This window comes from Acartia tonsa, chromosome 13, assembly GCF_053477335.1.
Source record: "Acartia tonsa isolate MP-2025a chromosome 13, ASM5347733v1, whole genome shotgun sequence".
Taxonomy (NCBI): domain Eukaryota; kingdom Metazoa; phylum Arthropoda; class Copepoda; order Calanoida; family Acartiidae; genus Acartia; species Acartia tonsa.
The window spans coordinates 38,703,285-38,728,002 of NC_137272.1; the positions used below are offsets into that span (position 1 = coordinate 38,703,285).

The 24,718-nt window shown below is 33.1% G+C and overlaps 1 protein-coding gene across 1 annotated transcript in view; it reads right to left on the minus strand.

Annotated features, from left to right (window-relative positions):
* The window catches only part of LOC145303719 (glutamate receptor ionotropic, kainate 2-like), a 161,710-nt gene continuing 136,992 nt past the window's right edge, over positions 1-24,718 (minus strand). The window contains exons 32-38 of the mRNA XM_080145324.1: positions 20,422-20,540; positions 5,492-5,647; positions 3,983-4,088; positions 3,227-3,309; positions 2,803-2,874; positions 2,051-2,089; positions 1-905 (exon numbers count right to left, since the gene is read on the minus strand). Of these exons, the coding sequence (XP_080001450.1) occupies positions 2,068-2,089; positions 2,803-2,874; positions 3,227-3,309; positions 3,983-4,088; positions 5,492-5,647; positions 20,422-20,540 (558 nt within the window). The 3' untranslated portion in view covers positions 1-905; positions 2,051-2,067. The remainder of the gene's footprint in view (positions 906-2,050; positions 2,090-2,802; positions 2,875-3,226; positions 3,310-3,982; positions 4,089-5,491; positions 5,648-20,421; positions 20,541-24,718) is intronic.

The window sequence follows — 24,718 nt, forward strand, 5'->3', positions numbered from 1 at the left end:
ATATTGTAATTTATCACAATAGGCGAAAATTCAACAAAATTTTACAATTATTAATTAACAATTATAGAAATATTTAAACAAGGATGACAACATCCATAAGTAGCGAAGAGTAATGGAATACTTAGATTATAATCTGGATGCTCATTGTTACAGGAAATCTTTCAGGGATCTGAAGGGGAAAGATTATTGCCGAAAAATTAAAGTACATCCCTAACGCTGATACACAAAGTACCCCTTAAACAGTTAGTGATTGAAAAGTTTAGCGATTCAACTTAATGAACCAGCCAATAAAAATATAAGAATAGTGCCCAAAGTTGGCAAGCCAACGAATAAGAAAACATTAGTATAGGACTTTGGGGACTAGTGTAATAAACAGCCCAATGTAACTTCCTTCCTGTGAATCATCGAACAGAAAAAAAAATCATCCTATCTTGAATAGAAGCAAAATAGACGGAGAGACAATTGTACTTATAGAGTAGTATCGCTTCTAGAAATCAAGGACAAAAGTGTCCGTATGCAGCGCTTAAGTAATAAGGGAGAAGCAAAATTTTCAATAAATTAAAGTATTCAACTTAACAGATAGATAAATCTTAAATATCCAATAAAAGTTTGTTATACAGAGCTGGATCATTTTAGTGGTGTGCTAGATCGGGGTGAGCCAACTTTCCACCAATGAGTGCACAGCATTTTATAATTGGCTGAAATTTGTCTCACCCCGATCTGGCTCACCACTAAAATGATTTAAAGATCCAGCTCAGAAGTTTTGAATAGTTGTAATAAGTTTTCAAACATAAGAATTGTTATATAGTGTATTAAAATGTTACTACATTAAAACTATCAAAAAATTGTATTAAATTGATCAAATTTGTTTATGTTGAAATATACAACCTTCTTCAGTGCAACATCTGAAAAATATAATATTAAAATAAAAATCACGAAACCTTTCTCAAGTATTTTATTATTTTTATATTGGTAGTATGACTGACAGACCGACGGTCAAAGTAAAAACATTCTAGATGCTCAACGGCATAGAGAATTTTCACAGAAAAATATTAGTAAAGTAAATTACAGCGTTTAAAAAAATTTTATTGTAGAAACAAAATTACTTTTTGGTATAGTCCCTTTTGTGACATCGCCTTTTAAGGGGCGTTTCGTAGTATTTTCACATTAGCTTTTCTCCTACTTCTAGCCCCTGCGGGGGGGGGGGGGCCCTAACGCTGCGGGGCAATTACCTGACCTAAAATACGCAAAAGCTACTGTGAAAATACGACGAAACGCCCCTTAAGAGATGATGTCACGAAAGGGACTATACCCTAACTTTTTTATTCAACTGTCGATTGCAAGGAAGGATGGTAAAATTACATCCGTTGAATAATCACAAAGTCATTTCGTCTTAAATTAATTAAATTATAAGTTTTAAAATCAACTTTCAATTTAAGTTAATATCTATGGATCGTGTGCTATTAATCTAAACTAAATCAGGTAATAGTTATTTCTCGCATCGTATTATAAACGGCTTTCTGCGGATATATAATGTACAATTTTGAGATTAAAACTTGTTTTTTTTTAGCCCAGAGGTACCGAAGGCACCGACTAAAAAAACTGGTTTTAATCTTATGATTGTATATTCTTATATTCGTAGAAAGCTGGATATAATACAATACTAGACATAGTTTTTTCGTATGGATGAGAACCGGTTCCCATCCACCGGATTCGAATGAATACGAGAAATGATTTTATTTCTACTATTAACCTATGTACCATTAATTGATATAGAATACATGGATATTAAGACAGGGGAAATTTTGTTGTCAAGATAGGTTGATAGTCCTCATTTATTGGTCACTACGTTCCTCCAGTAGGAGAAGAGATGTGGTAAAGTTGGTGGGGGGGAGGGGATCTTTATACTTGTCAGCTGAAAAAAAATTGTCAGGGTAATTGAGAATCTCTTTTAATATCCACATATTTTATATATCCAATGTACCATTGTATGTGCCAATTTAATGAAAGTGCTATCACCACAAAATATGTGCCTTTGTTCATGGTATACCTGTAACTAAGGTTGGTTTATTCAGTAATGCTTCCAACCCTTTACAAAACAAAGCTTTATATACAGTCAAATGATATACTACACAGCACTCGAAACCCAAACCATAACACAAATATGGAAATCTAGAGCCAATGACGCAGCCGCTAGTAAGGCAACAGTTTACAGCGGTGAGGAATTATTTTTTTAAAATTGAAGCAGAAAAAGCTTTATCTGTCAAATTTTAACCGTTTTCCTTTTTTCCAATGTAGCCTTAACAAGCTACCAAAAAAGTGGTTTTTACCAGATATTTTCTTAAATTTGTCTACTCGTACAAGGAAGTAAGAAAAATAGCTTAAACCCACCTAATTACATGTATAAAGCTTTTCTAAAAAGTACAACTAATTCAGACTTGCATTTTCCAAGATCTTTAGCATTAGACAAAAAAAACTTTCTTCTTAAATATCATAGGATATAACATAAACATAAACCAAAATCTTTAAATATATATTCTAAAACAGTAGATGAAAAAAAAATCAAAAAGTATGTGAAAATAAAAGAAAAGCAAAATAAAAAGCTTATTGCAAAAGCATATAAAAAGGGGATATGAGCCATCCATCAGGGCAAGGACCCTGTCCCAATTTTGTATTTAGTCTTTAAAATCAGCCGGAATGGCGTCTGAATTATAAACACAGCCATGTCCTTACATAAGGACCTAAAGCAATTTGCTAGAAGACGAAAAGGGTCTCTACCACTTGTGTCTGGGAGTTTTTTACCTGTTATTTCTATTTCTAAAAGAACCATTTCTTTGATATGTTCTACTTGACAATGGACTCTCCTCACATAACCTAAATGGGTTTAAGTCAAATCCCCATTAAAGATATTAGTTTTGAAAATATTCTGCTGTTTCATTTCTGTTTATTCTTTTTGGAGGTTGGGTAAGTGGGTATTTTTCACTTACATTTTTAAAACACTAGTGTTATTTTAGATGGTAGAATCCAGGATCTTAAGTGATAAAATATTGGACTATTAATCGATGTACATACATCCCCAATAAGGATAAAGGCATTGTTTTGAATGTTTAGACACTTCTAGTTTGAACCAACCCATCAATTCGTAAACGTGTTTCTAAAACTTGGGGTACAAGTGTATTTACTGTCCAATGACCTTTCCCTTCCTAGTAATATAAAAAAGGGATACCTCGTATTTTGGTCATCTTTGGCGGTCAACCTGCATGCACACTCTGGTAAGCTCTGGCAGTAACGGTTTCGTAGGCTTGATACCTAAGTAATAATTTTCCTTAAATTTAAAGAATCTCTGTCTCTCTATTTTTGGTAAACATTGATTGTAAAAATTGTAGTGCCCTTAGAGGCCTCTAGGGACGTAGCAGCTTGTGCTTATAATAAAGTAACACGGTTTCTTTCTGTCTATTTATCTCTCTGTCTGCCTCTGTGTTTTTCGGTAAGTACCAATAATCACACTAACTGCTGGACTGATATGATTATCCTTTACAATGTATTTTTTGTAGGTCCTACTCATAGGAAGATTTATAATTTTTTTGGGAGATGCACCACTCTAGGCTCCTAGACCTGGATGTGGACTAGCTCAACTCACAACTATTAGCTGCTACCAGGTTATTAACTAATTGGGACCCCCCTCCCCCAAATTTAAAATTCTCTTAGAAAAGTTATACCTTTGGTTTCGGGCTCCTAGATCTGGATGTGGACTGGCCAAAGTCACATTTATTTAGCTGTTGCCAGCCTATAAACTACAAGGGAACTCCCCCCGACCCCTACAAGCTATTTCTCGTAGAAAAGTTATACCTTTGCTTTCGGGCTCCTAGATCTGGATAAAGACTGGCCTAAGGAACATTTATGTAGCTGTTGCCAGCCTATAAAGTACAAGGGAACTCCCCCCCCCCCCCTCTAAGCTAAATTTCTCATCGAAAATTTATACCTTTGGTTTCGGGCTCCTAGATCTGGATGTTGACTGGCCCAACTCACAACTATTCAGCTGCTGATGGTCCTCTGGACTTGGAATTACATTGCTGGTTATATCTGGTCTGAAATCAAAGTTGCTTTTGTTAGTAGAGAAGCTACTCCATAATTTACAATATCCATCCATCGGTCTTTAACACCATGACTTGAAATGTGCCAACAGGGGGTGAACACTCAACCCTCCACCCCTCATGCACGTCCGCTTTTTTTAGCCTTCTTTCCATAAGCCTAAAATACATTTCAAGGCTCTTGGTTAAGAAGTGAGTAAACCGTAATTCAATAAAAATACCCCTTCCTTAAAATAATATTAAATTGATGGAAGTGACTAAAAGGACTTTTTTGTCGTTCTAATTAACTAAATTAATTTTTTTTAATAAGCTAGAAATTTATCGTACCCATCCTTGCAGTATCTATAATTAATAAAGATAATATTGTATTGGAAAAATCTTAATTAGATTTCTTATTTTGACCTTCCTTAATCTTATTTTAGAAGATTAATTTGTTTTTTTTTAGTAGCAGAGCTTCTCTGTGGTTGTCTATGGTTGTCTGTACGTCAAATTTTCCAGCATAATAATTTTACCAGTTTTCGCAGCTACGATTTCTCACGATACGATTGTTCAAATAATTTAAATATGTTGTAGTACTTTTAATATTTTCAATAAGCCTTATATAAAAGTAACAGGATATGGGTTTGTCTGTGTACCAAAGAATCTTAATAAGCGCTGAACCGATATGGTTCTCCCTTTTTTCTGCCCCAATTTTTTTACTTTTTCTTTTTTATAACTGAAGTTGAAAGTAGAATTTAGACTAAACTCCTCCCCCACTCCCCCAAACCTTCAACCCCCCCACCTTTGATTGCTTCTAGTGACCTTTATAACTATATATATACATTGTCAGTAAGTTGTTAATTTGTAAGTTGTAATTTTTCTGCTAATGCCGCGCTACTCATGGATATAATTGCACTTGTTGTATATTGGTAACTTGATTAATTAACGTTGTCTGGTAAATATTTTTATGTCAGATCAAAAAGACATAAAGTCACAAATCTACTTTTTTTTAAAGTCATTAATCTAATTTCTTTATACCCTAAAACAGAGTTTTAATTACCAATTAAGCACACAAAAGTTATGATTTACATAATGGGTAATTTTGTTTATCATAATTGGGGTAACTTTACAAAGTGTCTCAAAAATCAGCCAAGTGACGTCATAAAAATTATGGAAATAAGAGGAGAAGTGGGAAAGAAAACATCTAAAAAGTGATGCATAATCCATTATTTTTATGACGTCACATGGCCGATTTTTTAGACACTTTGTAAACTTACATAGGTGGGGAGTAAATGATTTTATCGTTCAATTTTCTATTTATTTAGATAAGACATTGCTTAGACCTAAGAACAACTTAGAAGTTTAATATTAAACTAATTGACAAACGAATTGTAGAGTAGTTTTGCTTCCAAAACACCTACCTTTGACTTATAGGATTGTAGTGCCCATTTGTTCTTGAAGTACAATGATTTCTTTCAAAGCCCGCCACGTTGAAGACATTGAGTGTTGTCTGGGTGATGGCTTTCTTTACCAGGGTGCTGTGCTTTATGTTGGCCTTCATCTCCAGCTTTTTATACCTGAAAATTAAGTTAATTCTTAACGATTACGATTATTGGTAGTTAAGCTACTCTATAACTTACTTTGCCTGTCCGTGCATCATTCAGTCTGTAATGTCAAAGGGACAATGTGATTTTCTTAGCTGCTATTCACGATAGACGGCTGATTTTTTATGAAGATTTCCTTTACTAATGAATATTAAGTATTTGATTTACTTTGACCGTCGGTCTGTCAGTCAAGCTACAAAATATGAATATAAAAACATATAGAAATATGTAAGAAAAGTATCTATTCTTGAATTTTAACAATTGCTCTTAAAATTTACATGTCCATATTTTTTTATGCTTTTCTGCTGATTAATGTTATCATCCTTGTTATATCTGCTTAATGTTAAATAATAGACATAACTATCCTTGCTTTACTTAGTATTAAATTATGCTACAAAATAATTTTATTACGGTTGTATTATATATTTATATTAATGTTTATATGTAATTAAATAATCGTAGAAGGTAAAAACTATTTGTTTCGCTTTTTTTCTTTCTAGAGGCTAAAACCCTGGGTCATCAAGGGAGACTTGAGGGAAGGGGGGGGGGTTGGATGTGTATCCTCCACGTTTAAAAGGGAAATGTTTTTTTTAATTTTTGGGGGGATAGAAGTTTTTCTTTGGAGGATTTCTCTTAAGATGGTGGAGGTAAGCTTCTACAAGATTTCCTAAAGATGATACTAACCTACATCTTATTACTTTTAATGATTCTTACATAATATGACCTTATAATTGCCTTTTAATGATAAAAAAAAAACATGATTAACCCTTAATAACAAAAATAATCTAATATATTTCCTTCTCTTTTTTATGCTTGAATACACCCTTTGATTAATTAATATGATTACTTTTCCTTTCCTTTCTACATTCTACAAAGTGTATAAAATACAGGTTGGATTATTGCGTCGTTGCACTGAAAAGCATAAAAAGGTCATAAAAGAATAAGATTAAGGAAAACCCAAGTGCGGCAGCTTTTTAAAAAGTACGATTGAAAAAAAACTAGCTTAATTAATACCCCAATTTAATTTTTCTTTGAAGAAACTAAATCTTCTAAAATGATTACCCTATATTCATTATTCCTATACTTTCCATATAATTAAACCTATCCAAAAATTGTAATAGTTATTTCTTGCATCGTACTATAAACAGCTTTCTGCGGATATAAAAATGTACAATCATAATACCCAGTTTTTAGCCTGTGACTTTTGCATCTCAGGGCTAAAAAAAACTGGTTTTAATCTTATAACTATACATTTTTTAATCCACAAAAAAACTGTTTATAATACGATGAGAGAAGTAACTATTCACTGTTTTAAATTACAAACCACAGTGTACAAATATTTTTAAATATTCGACCCACCAATGTCAAATCACTTTGATTGTTTTGAGTACATTGTACTCAATCTTATCCAAGTTTGTAAAAACCTTTAAAAAAACTTATGCATGAAGATCTGTTGAAATATTCATTCCTATTTTCATTGCCATTGTTTATCTTATTAAAAGCCAGAGTGAACAAAATTTAAGATGTTTTATCCTACATACAAATTATAAATTTTGCACCCCAAACATTGGAAAACCTTGATCCTTCTTTATAAAAACCTCAGCAGACATGTCCTAAATTAATTTCTTAGACTTTGGTATTTTACATGGAAAAAGGAATATTAAAATGGATTTAAGGTTTTCTTTTCTTTTAGCAATAAGTTTAACTTCAGTTTTCACATGACAAAATGCAATACAGCGGTCAGACAGACAGCCAAACAGTTGTCAATAAGATAGTTTCATAGAATTAAAAGTATAAGTAAAAGGAACAAACAGACAGACATCCCCACACTCCTAATAATTCCAACCTATTTACTTTTCCATACATGCTAAATTTTACCACATCCTCATAAGATAATGAAATTACAGAAAAAGGAAACATAAACATTTACAATTATAACAAAATTACAAGAAATATATATTTTGTACAAAATAGCCAGTAGAAAATGTTTTTAGCCTTTTTACAAGCTAAGCTCTTCTATATAATTATGGTCTGTCCGTCAGTAACAGATAGCTTTAGTGATAGTTAAATCTTAAATTTGATGATTTTTTTTTAGATATTTTGACCTCTTTACCGATATGGTTCTCCTTTACAGTTAAACTCTTTAAAGGTCCAGGAAAGGTTTATTACCATTTTGGAAGCGGGTACCACCAACCTCTCAAGAGAAATCGTCCATGAACCCGGCCCGCCCCCCTTAAATAAAATTTAAAGTGTATGTTCCTCAATTACTCCTAGAGCGTAGCCGCTAATAAGTAAAATAAGTAAGAGTTAAATAGAAACAAGGATGACAACATCCATAAAAGCGAAGACTTGAAATGTTAGGACAAACAGACATTAACACTTGTATAGTGTCAGAACTGAATAATCAGAATATCCTAATATATAAAGTAGTAAGCGTTTTTTGTCTGTCCCGAAGGATCTCGCTAACCGCTAAACCGATATTATTCTCCTTTATAATGAAGCTTCTGATAGGTCCTGGGCAATGATGTGTCTACTAGATATTTAAAATATTAAGTATTCCAAACCCTAAACGTATCGTATTTCGAGAAAATTTAGAAGGGAATTTAGAGATATGAAAATATTGAAATTGGGGAATATTAATTAACGTGGGCAAGAATTCTATTTCAAAAATCTGATATTTATTCCCCTCTCCGTTCGTTCAAAAATACCTCCCTATTTCTATTTTTCTAAATATTCAAATTTCTTAATATTTATTTACGAAGTACTTCGTAAATAAATAGAAGATTTTGAAAAATAATAAATTTTTACGTTTTATATTTCTATTTCGAAATAAATCACGCAATCTTAAATGAAGTATGTTCGTTAAACAATTCCGAAATAAAATTTACTAAATATATTCGACTTTTAGGTTCTTTCTATGAAATTAATGAAATTAATTATCTGGAACTATAAGAAGCTTCACTGTAAAGTAAAAGCATATGAGATGAACAGGCAAAACAAGCTTACCACATTATATAATAGAATATAAATCATGCTGTGATGATGTTTGTCATTGTTAAAAAACAATATTTAACCTTCAGTTAGGGTATGGGGTATTTAATTTTTTAACGGACTTATTTTAAACATTTTTACATTTTTGTATTTTTCTTTCCAAACAGTGAAAATAAATCATGGATAGATAGATAGATAAAATTTGTTTTGTTTTGTGAGCCCCATAAGTAAGAAATGGGGAGGGTAAGAAGTGCGACGATAAGGTTTCAATGAACGGGAAGTAACCCACCAACTCTCGGAGGCATTCCTTACTCTGTAAACTTTCACTAACAATATAAGATGAAGGGGGATGAGGAGGAAAGGGGAGAGTACTGATTAAGCTAGATAAGCTTAGTTTAATAACAATGTATGTATGTATGTATGTGTTTGAGCGTGTAGGTATGTGTGTGTGTGTCTTTGTGTGTATAGATAATTTTATGAGCCTGGACTATATTCCATTTTGGCTTAATAATGTCACCTTCCCCGAAACAGGGTCATTCCAAATTAAAAACTAAGTTAACCTTCCTGTATATTAACACATTATATTTCTCTCTACTGTATATTCATATGAGTGTGTGTGTATGTAGGTTTGTAATGTTGGAGCCTTTTTATCTATCTATCCATCTATCTATCTATCTACCAATCTATCTATATATCTAGTTCAGGCGTATGAAAGTATTAGTGTATGTTATTTAAGATCCTACAAATTTCTATCTATCTATCAACCTATATATCTATCTATATATCTAAATTAGTTATCTACCTATCTATCAATTTATGTATCTACTCAGCTTTTTACTATAAAAGACAAATAAATCTGTTCAAATTCAATTTATAACATGTTGATTTTTAGCTTTTTTACAACTAATTTTGTTTTGATTTTTGGAATACTGATTCCTATAACAACAAAATACAATATTATAAGCGAAGCATCTATTTAATCAAGTCTTAAAAATAAAAGCATGTCCTTAAACAATATTCTGTATTGTCCTGTATCTAAGCAGTTTTTCAACAAATTTACTTATAATCTTCAACTTTTATATTAATTAATTTATATTGTGTTAATGTCCGTTTTTCCTACCATTGTAGAGCTTTGCTTTTATGGATGATGTCATCCTTGTTACAATCTTTTTTTTATGACTGTTTAGACATTGAAAGTTAAAAAATGAATAAAATTGGTGGATAATTAACACTTTAAACAAATAAAGAGATAAATGGATAGATAAATCTATAGACATAGTGTTCTATTTGTAAATGGATCAATATATATATATATATACAGATTTAAGCTATTTTCTGTGCCCTTTTATTCCCTTTGATGATAATGGGTTAATGCCCCCCCCCCCAAAAAAAAAGGGGTTATTTATAAAAAATACTATTACAAACCTCCATAATCCCAAATATATCCCAATATAGACGAATGTTAGGAGTTATACATTATAGAATTGTAGAATAGCTTTGCTATTAAAAAGTTAAGTAGTATGTAGTTGAAATATTGAGAAGATAAATAATATCAATGGTCAGGTTTTAAGCTAGTTTCTCTATAAAATATAAGATATCCCTAGGAACATGGGACGAAGCTACTAGTAAGTTAGTAAGTTTCCCCTCCTTCCCCTAACAAATTTTAGTTACAAGAAACAAAATCCTTTTAAGTTTTGCTCACTAATTGTTTTCCCCTTTTTTAGTGGCACAGCTGCTCTATAACTAGGTTAGGTCAGTCTAAAAGTCAAAATATCTTGCAATCAATATTAAGAAAAATCAGGGTTCTTAAGAGATAAGACAATGGCCAATAAATTGATGTACATCCTCAACAATGATACACAAAATTACCTTCTATGAATATGTCACTCTCTAGATTAAATAACTTAAACTACAATACACAAATAATCTTGTTGTATGTATTTCTATCAATGATTTTGGATCTAGTCAACCTTGTTCTATTATTGCATGAAAGGATGGGGGAGGGGAGGGGAGGTCATGTTATAATTATCAAATTACAATATGACGTCTATTTGGGGGGGGGGGGGAATGACATGTATACACGGGTCATTTAATGTGATTTAGATGTACACTTGTACATTTAAATTATGCTTATTTTGATATTCCGACCATAAACACCAAAAATAGAAAGACAGAAGGACATTTCAAAATATAGAGTAGCTTCGAAAGTTTGGAAAGTCAACTCCTAAGTCTAACCCAGAAGAATGAAGGGATAATAAATAAAAGTAAAAGTTTTCCTCCCCCACAATCTACAATACAAAGTAGAATGATGTCTGTTCCAACCTTCTCCCAATCACACCTAACACATGTTTTTGTAGTTTTACAATATACATATACTAGCGGTTACGCCCCTAGAAGCCTCTAGGGGTACTTAAGGTAGGAGGGGAAAAAGTCGACCTCATCCCATTTTAATATTAAGTTTTGAAAGAGTAAAAAAATAATATTTTGGGGGGGAAGTTTAAAACCTTCCCAGGACCTGTAAGAAGCTTTACTGTAAAAGAGAACAATACCGGTTCAGCGGTTAGCGAGATCCTTCGGGACAGACAAAAACGCTTACTACTTTATATAATAGGATAATTAAAAATACTGCTCCCCCCCTCCAATTATTTATCATTACTTTTTACACTATCTACTTTGAGAAAATTACAAGGATAACAACATCCATAAAAGCGAAGCTCTAAAATGGAATGACTGATATTAACTTTTGTAGAGTGTCAGAACAAATTAAGCATAATATTTTTGGATTATTTTTGACAAAATTATACGTTATTTTTTTGTAAAACTGTTAAATACAGAATAATGTTAAAAGGACAGACCTACCGACCCTAAGTATAGAAAAGCCCTGCTTTATAAAAAGTAAGGTTGGACCCCTTGCTCATATCAAAACCTCAACTTCCTGTTGTTGTATTAGTAAAGAAATATGGGAGGGATATTAAATTAATCTAATGATTTTATAAGTTTAAATTTTTAAAAGCGAAGCTTTTCTATAATTAGGGTTGGACCGTACGTCCGTCCGTCCGTACGTCTGAGATGGATAGCTTTTTTCATTAATCAAAATCAGAAATCAAAATACCAAAAATCAGATCAATCAGATGATTAGATCACATAAAAATTTGTTGTTAAAAAAGTAAAAAAATCAACATGGTTAAAATGGACGTACGGACATTTTGGTAATGATTATAGAGTTGCTACGCTTTCTAAATCGTACCTAACTACTAAAGTTATTACCATGATTATTTTTCCATGCTTCTTAGTTAGTTTAATATAATTTCTTGGATTCATTCGAATCCGGTGGATAGGAACCGGTTCTCATCCATACGAAAAAACTATGTCTAGCATCGTATTATATCGAGTTTTCTACGAATATAGAAATGTACAATCATAAGATTAAAACTAGCCCCGAGTTTTAATCTTATAATTGTACATTCTATAACCGCGGAAAGCCGTTTATAATACGATACGAGAAATAACTATTATTGTTCATTTTCTTTAAAGACAAAATTATTTTCATATAATTTAATATAATGTTAAACATCAGTTGATTTTTAAAAGCGAAGCTTTTCTATAATTAGAATCGGTCCATTTGTCCGAGACAGATAGCTTTTTCCGTTAATTTAGGCATGTTAGAATTGTCCTATATATTTCTTGCATGGTGATTTCTGTAGTAGTTAGTTAAGATTGAGAAACTCTATAATCATTACCAGAATGTAAGTACGTCCATTTCAAACATGTTAATTCTTCTACTTTTTAACAACAAATGTGATTTAATTATACGATTGATCTGATTTTTGGTATAATGATTCCTGGAACAACAAAGTACAATATTATAAGAGAAACAACACTATAATGAATCAACCAATCAAAATTCAATTTATTGTTTAGGTCTTGGGATGTTTTGAAGCAATTTTCTGATTTCCCTAGCTTCAAAATACAAATGAGAAAGATTTCTAGTTTCTACAATAAGAAGAGGCGCTAACATTTAGAAAATTTCAGCGGTAAACAAATTAACCAATGACAGATGAGCATTCATATAGGCGCTAAATAAAAAAATATTAGATTTTTGCATTGTAAAGAAATTTATAAACCATACGAACTTACGAAGGAAAAAAATGATATTTAGCGTGATTTTTTTCAACTTTTATAGAAAAGCAAAGTTGTTAGGAATTGCTTTGAGTACAACATATAAAAAATTAGCCTTCTAGGATCATTGGTTATTGTTTTATCTCTTACGTAAGTTGGTCAAAAATTGATTTTTTTAAATGTTAAGGTAGGGTACTGTGCTTTTTTTCTTCTTAAAATTTTCATAGCCTTCGATTTTTTTAAAAACTATATTTTTATGTTTGGTTATCATATACCATCAGAGGAAATCAATTTGGGCAGGTTTTAGGCTAGATTTAAATTTTTGGACAAAAAAATATGCGATTTTAGGTACATCAATTTTCAAGCCCAAATAAACCGGTTTTAAAATGATTTTTTCAAAACAAAATATAAAAGCAAAGTTGTTATGCATGAAATCTCTAACATATTAAAAAATTAGCCAGATAGCTCGATTTTTGCTCGTTTTATGATAAAATGAAGGTTTTTTATTTTTTATATAAAACAGGCGCAACTTGTTACCATGCACAGTTGGGACTTCTCACAAAAAGGTCATGCACCACAGAGAGTTGGTTGTCTGATGGATGTTACTTAACCTAATATTGTTTGGACAGAGAAGGGTGCGTTAAAGTCATCCTTAGTTCTCCTGGATTGCTGGACCAGGACCTGGACAGTACATCAAGTTGATAAGGTCCTTGACTGTAATTCCGCCCGTACGAGGTAATTACGAGGTAAACCAAAGTCTCTAAAGTTTATAATAACATTTTCTTTTCGTTAGCTTAGCAACTTTGGGGACTTTTAATGAATTGGGTGATTGGTGGGGTGATTAAATTGAGTGTCCATCTGTTTCAACCACTATTTGTTATCTACATTTTGTATCATAAATTGGGATATTCATCAATTTATCGGCCATTGTCTCATCTCTTTAGATCCCTCGTTATATTATAACAATTTGTTATACAAAAACCTTTAAATAGCATCTTATGTTATATTTATAGCAGCAAAACTACTCTAGAGATAACTTGGTGCGTCTGTCCATCTGTATGGCTAAGGGGAAACATGAATTTCTTGACTACTATTTAATGTAGAAAGCTAAAATTTTTGGTGAAAACTTGTAAGACCTATGCACATCAAGGCTACATTTGTCTTTCCTTATTATATTATACCAGGGAGGGAGACGACATTGGGCTGTTTATTACACTTGTCCACAAAGTTTTTTTGTCTAACAACTTTGGGGACTTTCAAAGAATAATGATTGGTTAGTTCAATAAGTGTCCTAACGTTTCAACTACTAATTGTAATCTATAGAAGGGGTAATTTTGTGTATCATCTTTGGGGTTGTACATCAATATATCTGCCATTATCTTATCCCTTTAGAGCCCTCGTTAAATTATAACAATTTGTTATGAAAAAATCTTTAAATATCATTTAATGTTATATTTTTTTTAGCAAAGCTACTCTAGAAATAACTTGGTGCGTCTGTCCATCTGTATGGCTAAGGGGAAACATAAATTTCCTGACTACTATTTAAAATTGAAAGCTAAAATTTTTGGTGAAAACTTGTAAGACCTATGCACATCAAGGCTACATACATCTTCCCTTATTATATTATACCAGGGAGGGAGACGACATTGGGCTGTTTATTACACTTGTCCACAAAGTTTTTTTGTCGAACAACTTTGGGGACTTTTGAAGAATAATGGTTGGTTAGTTCAATAAGTGTCTTAACGTTTCAACCACCAATTGTAATCTACAGAAGGGGTAATTTTGTGTATCATCTTTGGGGTTGTACATCAATATATCTGCCATTGTCATATCCCTTTAGATCTCATACATGCTCCATTATTACATTATACTGTTTAAATTTCCCTCCTTTTTATGAAGTTCTCATGATAATACTTCACCCCCCCCCCCCCCTCTTTAACAGTTATCCCACGAATCGATGATGAAATTGACTATAATAGGATTATAGGGGGGAAGGGGTTTGTAACTTAAGAAGGGGTCATCTTAAACGGGTCAACAACATATATTTTCTTTGGGGGAGGGAGAGGATTAAGAATAAAATGAGAGATAAAAAAACAAGGATGACAACTTCCTTAAAAGCAAAATGGTAGTACAAACAAACATTAACACTTGTATTTTGTCTGTTGTTATAACTGAATAATCAGAATATAAATGTTTAAGTAAAAACAAAATTATAAGTGAATATTATAGAGTTGCTATGTTTTCTAAATTGTACAATAGAACAATACTAACAAGCCTAAATTCTAAAAATTCTAAAAAATCTATCTGTTCCAGATGTACAGACGGACGGACGTGCAACCAACCCCAATTATAGAAAAGAAAATTATGATAAGAGATATCAGTAAAGGACGGAGCGGCCTTGATTATAGAAAAGCTTCGCTTTTAAAAATTGGTCCTTAGAAACACATTCTTACAAAGGTATATCTAACATTGTCTCACATGAAAGTTTGTTTTGTTTTAAAGATATGTATTTCATAAAGAAAAGACATATACATACAGAATTACATATTATAGTACGAGACTTTTATTTACATCAACATAGCTTAGTAGCTAGAAATTAATCAGAAAAACAGGAATCACTGTGTTATTAAAAACTCAAGAAAATCAGAGATAAAATTAGTTTCTTGCCCTGCATTTTGTAACAGTTTGAAGGAAAATTGGGTTAGGAGAATTGTATGGGCATGCAGGTTGTTTTTATTCCAATTTGAAATACAGTCTTCTTTGCTTAATTTGAGTGATTTGTCTATAAGCGAAGCTTTTCTATAATTAGGGTCGGTCCGTCCATACGTCCGTCCGTACGTCCGTCCGTCACTCCGTACGTCCGTCCATAACGGATAGCTTTTTTCGTTAATTTAGGCATGTTAGAATTGTCCTATCGATTTCAAACTTTGCATGGTGATTCCTGCAGTAATTAGGTAAGATTTAGAAAGCGTAGCAACTCTATAATCAATTTTGCATCAACTCTTATACATTTATAATCTGATTATTCAATTTTGACACTATACAAGTGTTAATGTCCGTTTGTCCTACCAGTTCAGCGCTTCGCTTTTATGGATGTTGTCATCCTTGTTGTTTCTATAAATGCTCATATTTAAACTTCCTATTGTATAGGATTATGGGGGGTGGGGTGGGATCACAGGGTTTTTTAACCCCCCCCCCCATATTCAATTGAATATGATTTACTTTACAAGGCATAGGAAAAAAGCAAGCCGTTCTTATTTTCTCTGCTCCCTTCCTGAACTACAAATGAATTCTTAAGAGCAACTTTTTTTTTGGGGGGGGGGGGAGGGAGATTAGAATATAGAATTAGTTTTTTTCTTCGGCACCTCGGGGCTAAAAAAACTGGTTTTAATCTTATAATTGTACATTCTATATCCGCGGAAAGCCGTTTATAACACAATGAAAGAAATAACTATTATTGTCCATGTTTTACCTTTTACCTTTATTTTGGCAGAAAATAGTAGTAAATCATATTCAATTGAATATGGGGGGGGGGGGGGCAACTCTGTTTAACTTTAGCCAAATAAAGGAAATCGGAGGGTTTATCAACAAGGATGACAACATCCATAAAAGTGAATCAGTAGTACAAACAAACAGTAACACTTGTAGATTGTCAGAACTGAATAATCAGAATATAAATGTATAAGTATAAACAGAATTATAAGTTAATATTATAAAGTTGTTCCACTTTCTTAATCTATCTGTTCTAGATGTACAGACGGACGGACGTGAAACCAACCCCAATTATAGAAAAGCTTTGTTTTTAACAGCAGTAGATATAATTAACACCCCTTCCCATATCATCTTACATGTATGATATGACCCTTCCCCCCTCTACCTACCCCTATTGGATAGATAACTAAAAGCTTTTCCTTAATCTCTTATAATATTACCCCCCCCCCCCCACGCCAAACATGTATAGACTCATAGAGTCATGGAAAATTTTAATTTAAAATATATTTCTGTTTTCATAAAGTTAATATTTCACAACTCTTCCCCCTCCCCTAATTATTATCATATCAACAAAGTACAATGTCATAAGCAAAGCATCTCTAAAATTGATTCCTAAAAATGTAAGTATGTACTTCAACATTATCCTGTATTTCAACAAATTTACTAACAATTTTGTCTCTACTTTTATACATTTAAATTCTGATTATTCAGTTCTGACACTCTACAAGTGTTAATATTCGTTTATCCTACCGTCCCAGACCTTCGAGTTTAGGGAGTTTATGTCATCCCTGTTTTATAGCTTAAATGGTAGTATCAAACAGCGTTAATTACAGCTTTAAATTTTATTAAACAAATTTAGCTGCTAGTCAAAATATAACCATTCTTGTTATATAGACAAGAACGATGACGTCAAGTACTAACGAAGCTTTGTTGCTAAATCAAAATTAGAGTATTTTTATTTTAAACCATAAGAGCCGGCCATTGGATTTTAAACTGATCCAGATTTTTTACAAGACAAAATTTCATGGACATATAAATAAACAGACCACTGAATAAAGCTATTAAAATATCTAACTTTTTAACCATGCATAATATTAGTATCAAAGCTTTGCCTTTTACCCTTTATAACATAAATTTTTTAATAGATATAATAATCCTCTTTATCTTATTCTTAAAATACTGATTCCTATTCCATAAAAAATATATTTATAGTAAAACAAGGATGACAACATCCATAAAAGCGAAGCTCTGAAACGGTAGAACAAACGGACATTAACACTTGTATAATGTCAGAACTGAATAATCAGAGTGTAAATGTATAAGAGTCAAAGCAAAATTGTAAGTAAATTTGTTGAAAAACTGCTTGATACAGGATAATATTTATGTACATACTTATATTTTTAGGACTTGATTATAGAGTTGCTTCGCTTATAATATTGTACACCCCACCCCCATAATCCTTTGCAATAGGAAGTTTAAATATGAGCATTTATAGAAACAAAAATTAAATTTTACTTTTATTTGAGCCAATGTTAGATATACCCAATGGTAATATTTAAAATTTTCACTTGGTTAAAAAGTGAAGACACTGCTAGTTTTAACCAACCAATTAAAATATCCTTGTATTTATGTTTTGACATGTCCTATACTCAATAGGCATCTATTAAATGTAATCTAAATAAAACAAGGATAACAAGATTATCATCCATTGTCTTATCTCCTAAGTTGTTTACAACCCCCTCCCCCACACATACTCACACAATACAAATACACATAATAAATACTAGGATATGACAATGAAAGAAAAATCGAGATTTTTGGAATAAAGAAAGGGGAGAATAAATTATTTAAAAGTCTTATCTATTATACAAATTTTATATCTAAGTTTTCATATTTATTGAATTGTTTACAAGTACAACTGATATGGTTCTGATATCGCAAAAACCAATCAACCAATATTATTTTTTTTATAATTCATTCTATAAAAATAAAAAACTCATCAATATTTAATTTTTAAAAAAAATTGTATAAAAAGTAAAAAAAAACACTGAGAAAATATTAGGTGTAGAGGTTTCGTGTTCTTTCTAGACAGCCATATTGGCTATTTTTCCAAATTTTGACGGAACGAAAAAATTTATTGGAAAATATCAGTAAATATTAACTTTCAGGATCGTAAAAATTTAGAAAAGATTTTAATATTTATGTTTCATGTCCAAATTCAACCCTTTCCCTAATTATTATAAACGACTTTGGACAGTTCGAAAATAGGGGGAATATTTGAGAAATATTGACCCGTGAGTTTCAAATTTCCATCGTCAAAGATATATTGGATTGATTTCAAATAGACATATGTCTGGTCCTGGGAAGGTTTTAAACTATTTTTGGGGAGGGTGTCTTCATCCCCATCCCCCCCAAAAAAATATTTTTTTTTGAAACTCAAATTTAAAATGGGATACAGTCAACTTTTACCTCTCCTACCTTAAGTACCCCTAGAGGCTTCTAGGGGCGTAGCCGCTAGTAAATGTATAAGATACGAAGCAAAATTGTAAGTAAATTTGTTGAAAAACTGCTTGATACAGGATAATGTTTATGGACATACTCACATTTTAGGACTTGATTATAGAGTTGCTTCGCATAAAATATTGTACTTTGTTGTCCCAGGAGTCATTATACCAAAAATCAGATCAAACGGATAATTAGATCACATAAAGATTTCTTGTTAAAAAAGTAAAAAAATCAACATATTTAAAATGGACGTACGTACATTCTGGTAATGATTATAGAGTTGCTACGATTTCTAAATCGTATCTAACTACTACAGGAATCATCATGCAAAGTTTGAAATCGATAGGACAATTATATCATGCCTAGATTAACGAATAAAAGCTATCTATCTCGGACGAACGGACGGACTGACCCTAATTATAGAAAAGCTTCGCTTTTTAAAAAAGTGATTTCTTATCATGGTCTCTTTTTGATAAGCCCCAAGTTATAGAGTTGCAATGCTTCTAAATGTTTTCTGGAAGATTCTAAAAGAAGTCATTGAACCTTTAGTTTTGTTTCCACATTATTAATCAAAGAACAAGGATGACAACATCGATAAAAGCGAAGCACTGAAACGGTAGGACACGGACATTAACACTTGTATAGTGTCAGAACTGAATAATCAGAATATAAATGTATAAGGGTCAAAGCAATATTGTAATTAAATTTGTTGAAAAAAAATGCTTGATTCAGGATAATGTTTATGGACTTACTTACATTTCTAGTACTTGATTATAGAGTTGCTTCTCTTATTACATTATACTTTATTGTCCAAGGAATCAATATACCAAAAATCAGATCAATCAGATGATTAGTTCACATAAAAATTAGTTGTTAAAAAAGTAAAAAAAATCACCATATTTAAAATGGACGTGCGGACATTTTGGTAATGGTTATAGAGTTGCTACGCTTTCTAGATTGTACCTAACTACTACAGAAATCACCATGCAAAGTTTGAAATCGATAGGACAGTTCTAACATGCCTAAATTAACGAAAAAAGCTATCCGTTACGGACGGACGGACGGACGGACGGACCGACCCTTATTATAGAAAAGCTTCGCTTTTAAAAAGGACAATCATGTGCAGCAAAAACAAGCACTAAGCAATTAGAAGGAACAAGGACCGATTACTTCACACATAAAAGTATTGGTGCTTTCCCCCAAAGTGCCTATTCTAGAACAGAAACACCCTCCCACTTATTTAGAAATTTTAATTAGATTAGGTTAGATCAAATTGAGTACAGGGTAGCCCAGTAAGATTAGGGCACTGCAAGTTTAAGCCCGGCAAAATAGAGCCCTCGCAGAGGCTAGATACAAAGAAAAAAAACTATTCCCTTCAATTTATTTTAAAAACAATAACGCTTTTTTATTCTTTGGCTTAACAACTTTGGGGACTTTAGTGAGTTTTGATTGGTTGATTTATTAAGTTGAGTGTTCAAACGTTTTAACTAATAATCTTAATCAACGGAAGTAGTAATTTCGTGTATCATCCATGGGAATATACATAAATCTATCTGCCATTGTCTTCTCCCTTTAGATCCCTGGATAATTATATCCCTAAGTAACGCAGTAATAACAAGATAATGAATAAAATTTCCCACCTGCAGATGAACTCAATGACAGAGATGCCACATGCTAGTCCCATCCCTCCAAGCAGGACCACAAACACACCTCCAACGTTGTCCAGGCTTAACTCGTTGGCCATTGTTCTGATATCATCCTGAATATTCATTTATTTTATGGATTTTTTTATGCTCGTGACTTCGCCTCTCGCCTCTAGATATTTTTCTATTAAAGGGAGTGTGAACGTAAAAATTTCTCATCTGATTATGAAATCTTAACATTTACTAAGCACATTTCACTACACTGATCAACCAAAAATGTCCTATTCACAAAAATATCCAGAAATAATGCCTTGATTTTATGGTATTTTGAGAGGGAAAAAGGAAAAAACAGGGAAAATCTGAACGTTTTTGTTTCTTATAATGTTTGTAGGGATATTTAACTTGTCATATATAGTTGAAACAATTTACTTACTGTTAAGGATTTATTTTATGCTATAAAATTGCCAATTCGTTTTTTTATAACGTAGTAATTAGGTAATAAAGACATATTTTAAATTCGTATTATTGACAAAAAAAATACCTCACTGTCTACAAAGGGTTGAATCTCATAGGTTATATAAAATAATAATATCCTTTTTTATTGTGTTGAACAATAAATAACCCACTTTGGAGAATTAGTTTACACTTTTATCAGACTGTTTATAAAGAAATATTGCGTCTTTATTATTTACAAATTTGTAATTAAAGGTGGGCGAGAGATGGGCCATTTAAAGTTAATTGGATACTAATAAAAAACCTGTTTCTGGCTTTGTTATTGTATTTGGTTTTCAATAAAAAAATATTGCTTATTTTATCAATTTCTAAGTAACTATACATTGGATTAAAGCAAGGATTATGTTAAAAGCCAGCTTAACTGTTAGGAAAAATCTAGAACTATGTGAAAAAGTTTAATCTTAGCTATAATGGGAGAAAAAAGCAATTTAATGCACATTTTATATAATACGGAAAATTTCTTCCTTTCCCCGTACCTTATAAAAATCGTCGGAAAAAGCCGTTTTTTAAGCAAACAAAAGCGCGTTTTGCTCTATCTGTGAGATATTATGAATGAGATAATGTTAAGATTTGATATTAGCCCAGCAAGACATTTCGCCGTGGAGTCGCCTTCGAGCTCCTGCAATATATGTACCGAGTCCTATGCTACCTCGAATCCCATTCGCCTTGAATTAACACCTAATTTTTGGGCGATAAACGTTGGAAAATCGTCCTTTCAAGCAAAAGGTAGCATGCGAGTTCGCCATCGATATTGTAGCAGAGTATGGGGCGAAGTCGCACAATAGTAGCATAAATTAAAATGCGTCAAAGGAGATCTCGACGGCGACTCGAAAAATTTCTTATACGAACTCCTAAATGCTCCAAACTCAGGGGGAAGCTATAATCATAGAGAAAAGTGGAAGGCGCATGTAGGGAAGGGGGGCGAGAGAGAGATAGACAGAGAGAGAGAGTGAAAGAGAGAGAGATAGAGACAGAAAGAGAGAGAGATAGAGACAGAAAGAGAGAGGAAGAAAGAAAGAATATGTCATTCTCATTTATGTCTCTCAATTTATTCATGTATTAACTCATTGCTTAATTGAATAAATTTACAACTTAGCAGAAATCATACCATTCGCAGCTTCATATAATGATCATTAAGATATGTTTCTGTAATTGCTGTTGTTTAAAAAAAAAGAATGTCTTTTAAAAATAACTTTTTTCACCAAAGACTATCAACACTCTATAACATTATGTATTACCATTTTTTATTGTTTTCAGTTTGAAAACAGAAAGATTGATAGAGTCTTTAAAAAATTATTTGAGTCCCTAGTGGCAAATTTATAAACTATATTTTTTCCCTATCAATTTGGATCATGGGTTGATTGTGTGTTTGATGGATGTGTGTGTTAACACTGTAAAATGCTACGTTTAAGCGACATCGCGTTTTTTCTTCTGCTAGTATTTTCGAGGTCGCCAAAGTTAGCAGAAAAGCTAGTAATTTATGAGGTAGCAAGCTACTAAAGTAGGAGCTCTAAAATACTAGCTAGCTACCATCTTACGAGCTCACAAAAGTTCGCCAAAATGCTACTCTTAGAGATATCGAAAAAGGTAGCATGCTACCTTTTTTTTAAAAGGTTTCGCTGGGAGGATGAGAAAAATTTATGTTCACAGTCCCTTTAATGAAAGGGGTATCGGAGAGGACTTATCTCTTGGAGGGGTATGAATCTTTAAAATACATTCTGCATTAGCCATATGAGTTATTTCTAACGTATCTCATTTACAATTAATTATAATTTATATTTGTCTGTATATCTGTTTGTCTGTATTTCTGACTGTATCTCTTGGTTTTGAAACATGCAAAATTTTGAAAAGGGTTGCATGTAAAACCAGGGTTTATGATTTGAAATATCAATATTATACAGAAATTTCTTTTTTGTAGTAACTCTACACACCCCTCCTTAACCGAACTTTATATTAACAAAATGTCCCAAACATTCGGACAATTGGGCGTTCAAATAGGACCTATTGGTCGTTAGAATCAGTTGAGAACAAAATCCTAGCCGTTCCTTCTTGCCTGAAATGGCCATTTCAAGATTTCAAGTCAAATTACACTAAATAACCTGATACAAACTTCACTATTCTTTGAATATTTTAGTGTAATTGTAGTGTGACAGCCCTAAAACAGAGTAGCTTTGCTCTTCTGACCAAACTGACTGTTTGGAGTTCCTAACAGGAAGTGCCTTATTGTGTTAACACAAGTTGGGATTTGAACCTATTCCCAAAACTATCCAACATGGAATGGGGTTCCCTACAGTCAGGCCCCTGCACATGAAAATCGGCCTGGTCTTGATCACCATCTTTGTCCTGGGTGGAGGGGGGAGCAGTTTGATGCATAACCTCAGCCCTATCCAGATGGAGCCTCCTGGAGGAACCTTGAATACCATCGGTGTGTACATCTAAGAATAGCCCCTGTCCAGTTTCACCTTCTCAGGAGCCTTGGCCTCTACCTTAATGGGAATTGCCAGCAACTCCATGCTAACCATATCCTTGTCATTGGTCAGCTCTGTACAGATGGGAATAAGGGCCGTGGCTTGCAGGGCCCTCATGAGAGCTTCCTTGGCCAGACAGTTAATTCTACGGCTAGTGTGCTTCTTGCCTTAAGTTGCTGGTGGAGGTAGGGGCTCTGTACCTTATCCAGGCTTGTTAGGGTTGGGGCCACTGGCTTAATGGAGTGGGGGCGACCTTGGTTACTCTCCCAACTGATCCATACCTGCTTGGGTCCATCAGAACAGTAACAAAACAGTCCCCCAACTCCCTCAGAAAGAACCCTCCCAGGTTCAGGGCATGGTTTAAGGAGGATCAAGATCAGGGTAGGGCTAAGATGAGATGCTAGATCATCACAGCCACCACAGAAGAAGAGCTGTATGTAGTGGGCCGCATTCTTTGCTCAAGATGCAAGTTAGCCATACCCTGATCTTGGCTCTCAAGGAGTTAATGGTGATGTGCATCTTGAACCATGCCCTGAACCTGGGAGGGCTCTTTCTGAGGGAGTTGGAGGACACAGTTGCTGTTTGGTGGACCTAAGCTGATGGTATGGATCAGTTGGGAGAGTAGCCATGGTCACCCCATTTCCATTAAGCCAGTGGCCCCAAGCCTGGGGAAGGCTCTGAGCTCCCACCACCACCACTCAGTTTTGAGAGTAGTCATGATCAGCATGAGGAGGCATGAACTGGATAGGGCTAGTGTTATACATCAAACTGTCCCCCAGGACAGAGATGGTGGTCAAAACCTGGACAAACTTCCAGCTCACGGGGCCTGACTTTGGTGAACCCTAGGTACAAGTCTAACAAGGAGCTGACCCTGCTACTAACAACAGCCAGGATCAGCAGAGGGTATCCAGAGGGGCATGCATACAAATTACTGTCGTCATGCTGTAATATACAGCTATTACATGTTGGATAGTTTTGGGAATGGGTTCGAATCCCAACTTGTGTTAACACAATAAGGCACTTCCTGTTAGGAACTCCAAACAGTCAGTTTGGTCAGAGGAGCAAAGCTACTATGTTTTAGGGCTGTCACACTACAATTACACTAAAATATTCAAAGAATAGTGAAGTTTGTATCAGGTTATTTAGTGTAATTTGACTAGAAATCTTGAAATGGCCATTTCAGGCAAGAAGGAACGGCTAGGATTTTGTTCTCAACTGATTCTAACTACCAATAGGTCCTATTTGAATGCCCAATTGTCCGAATGTTTTGTTAATATAAAGTCCGGTTAAGGAGGGGTGTGTCTATATATTAT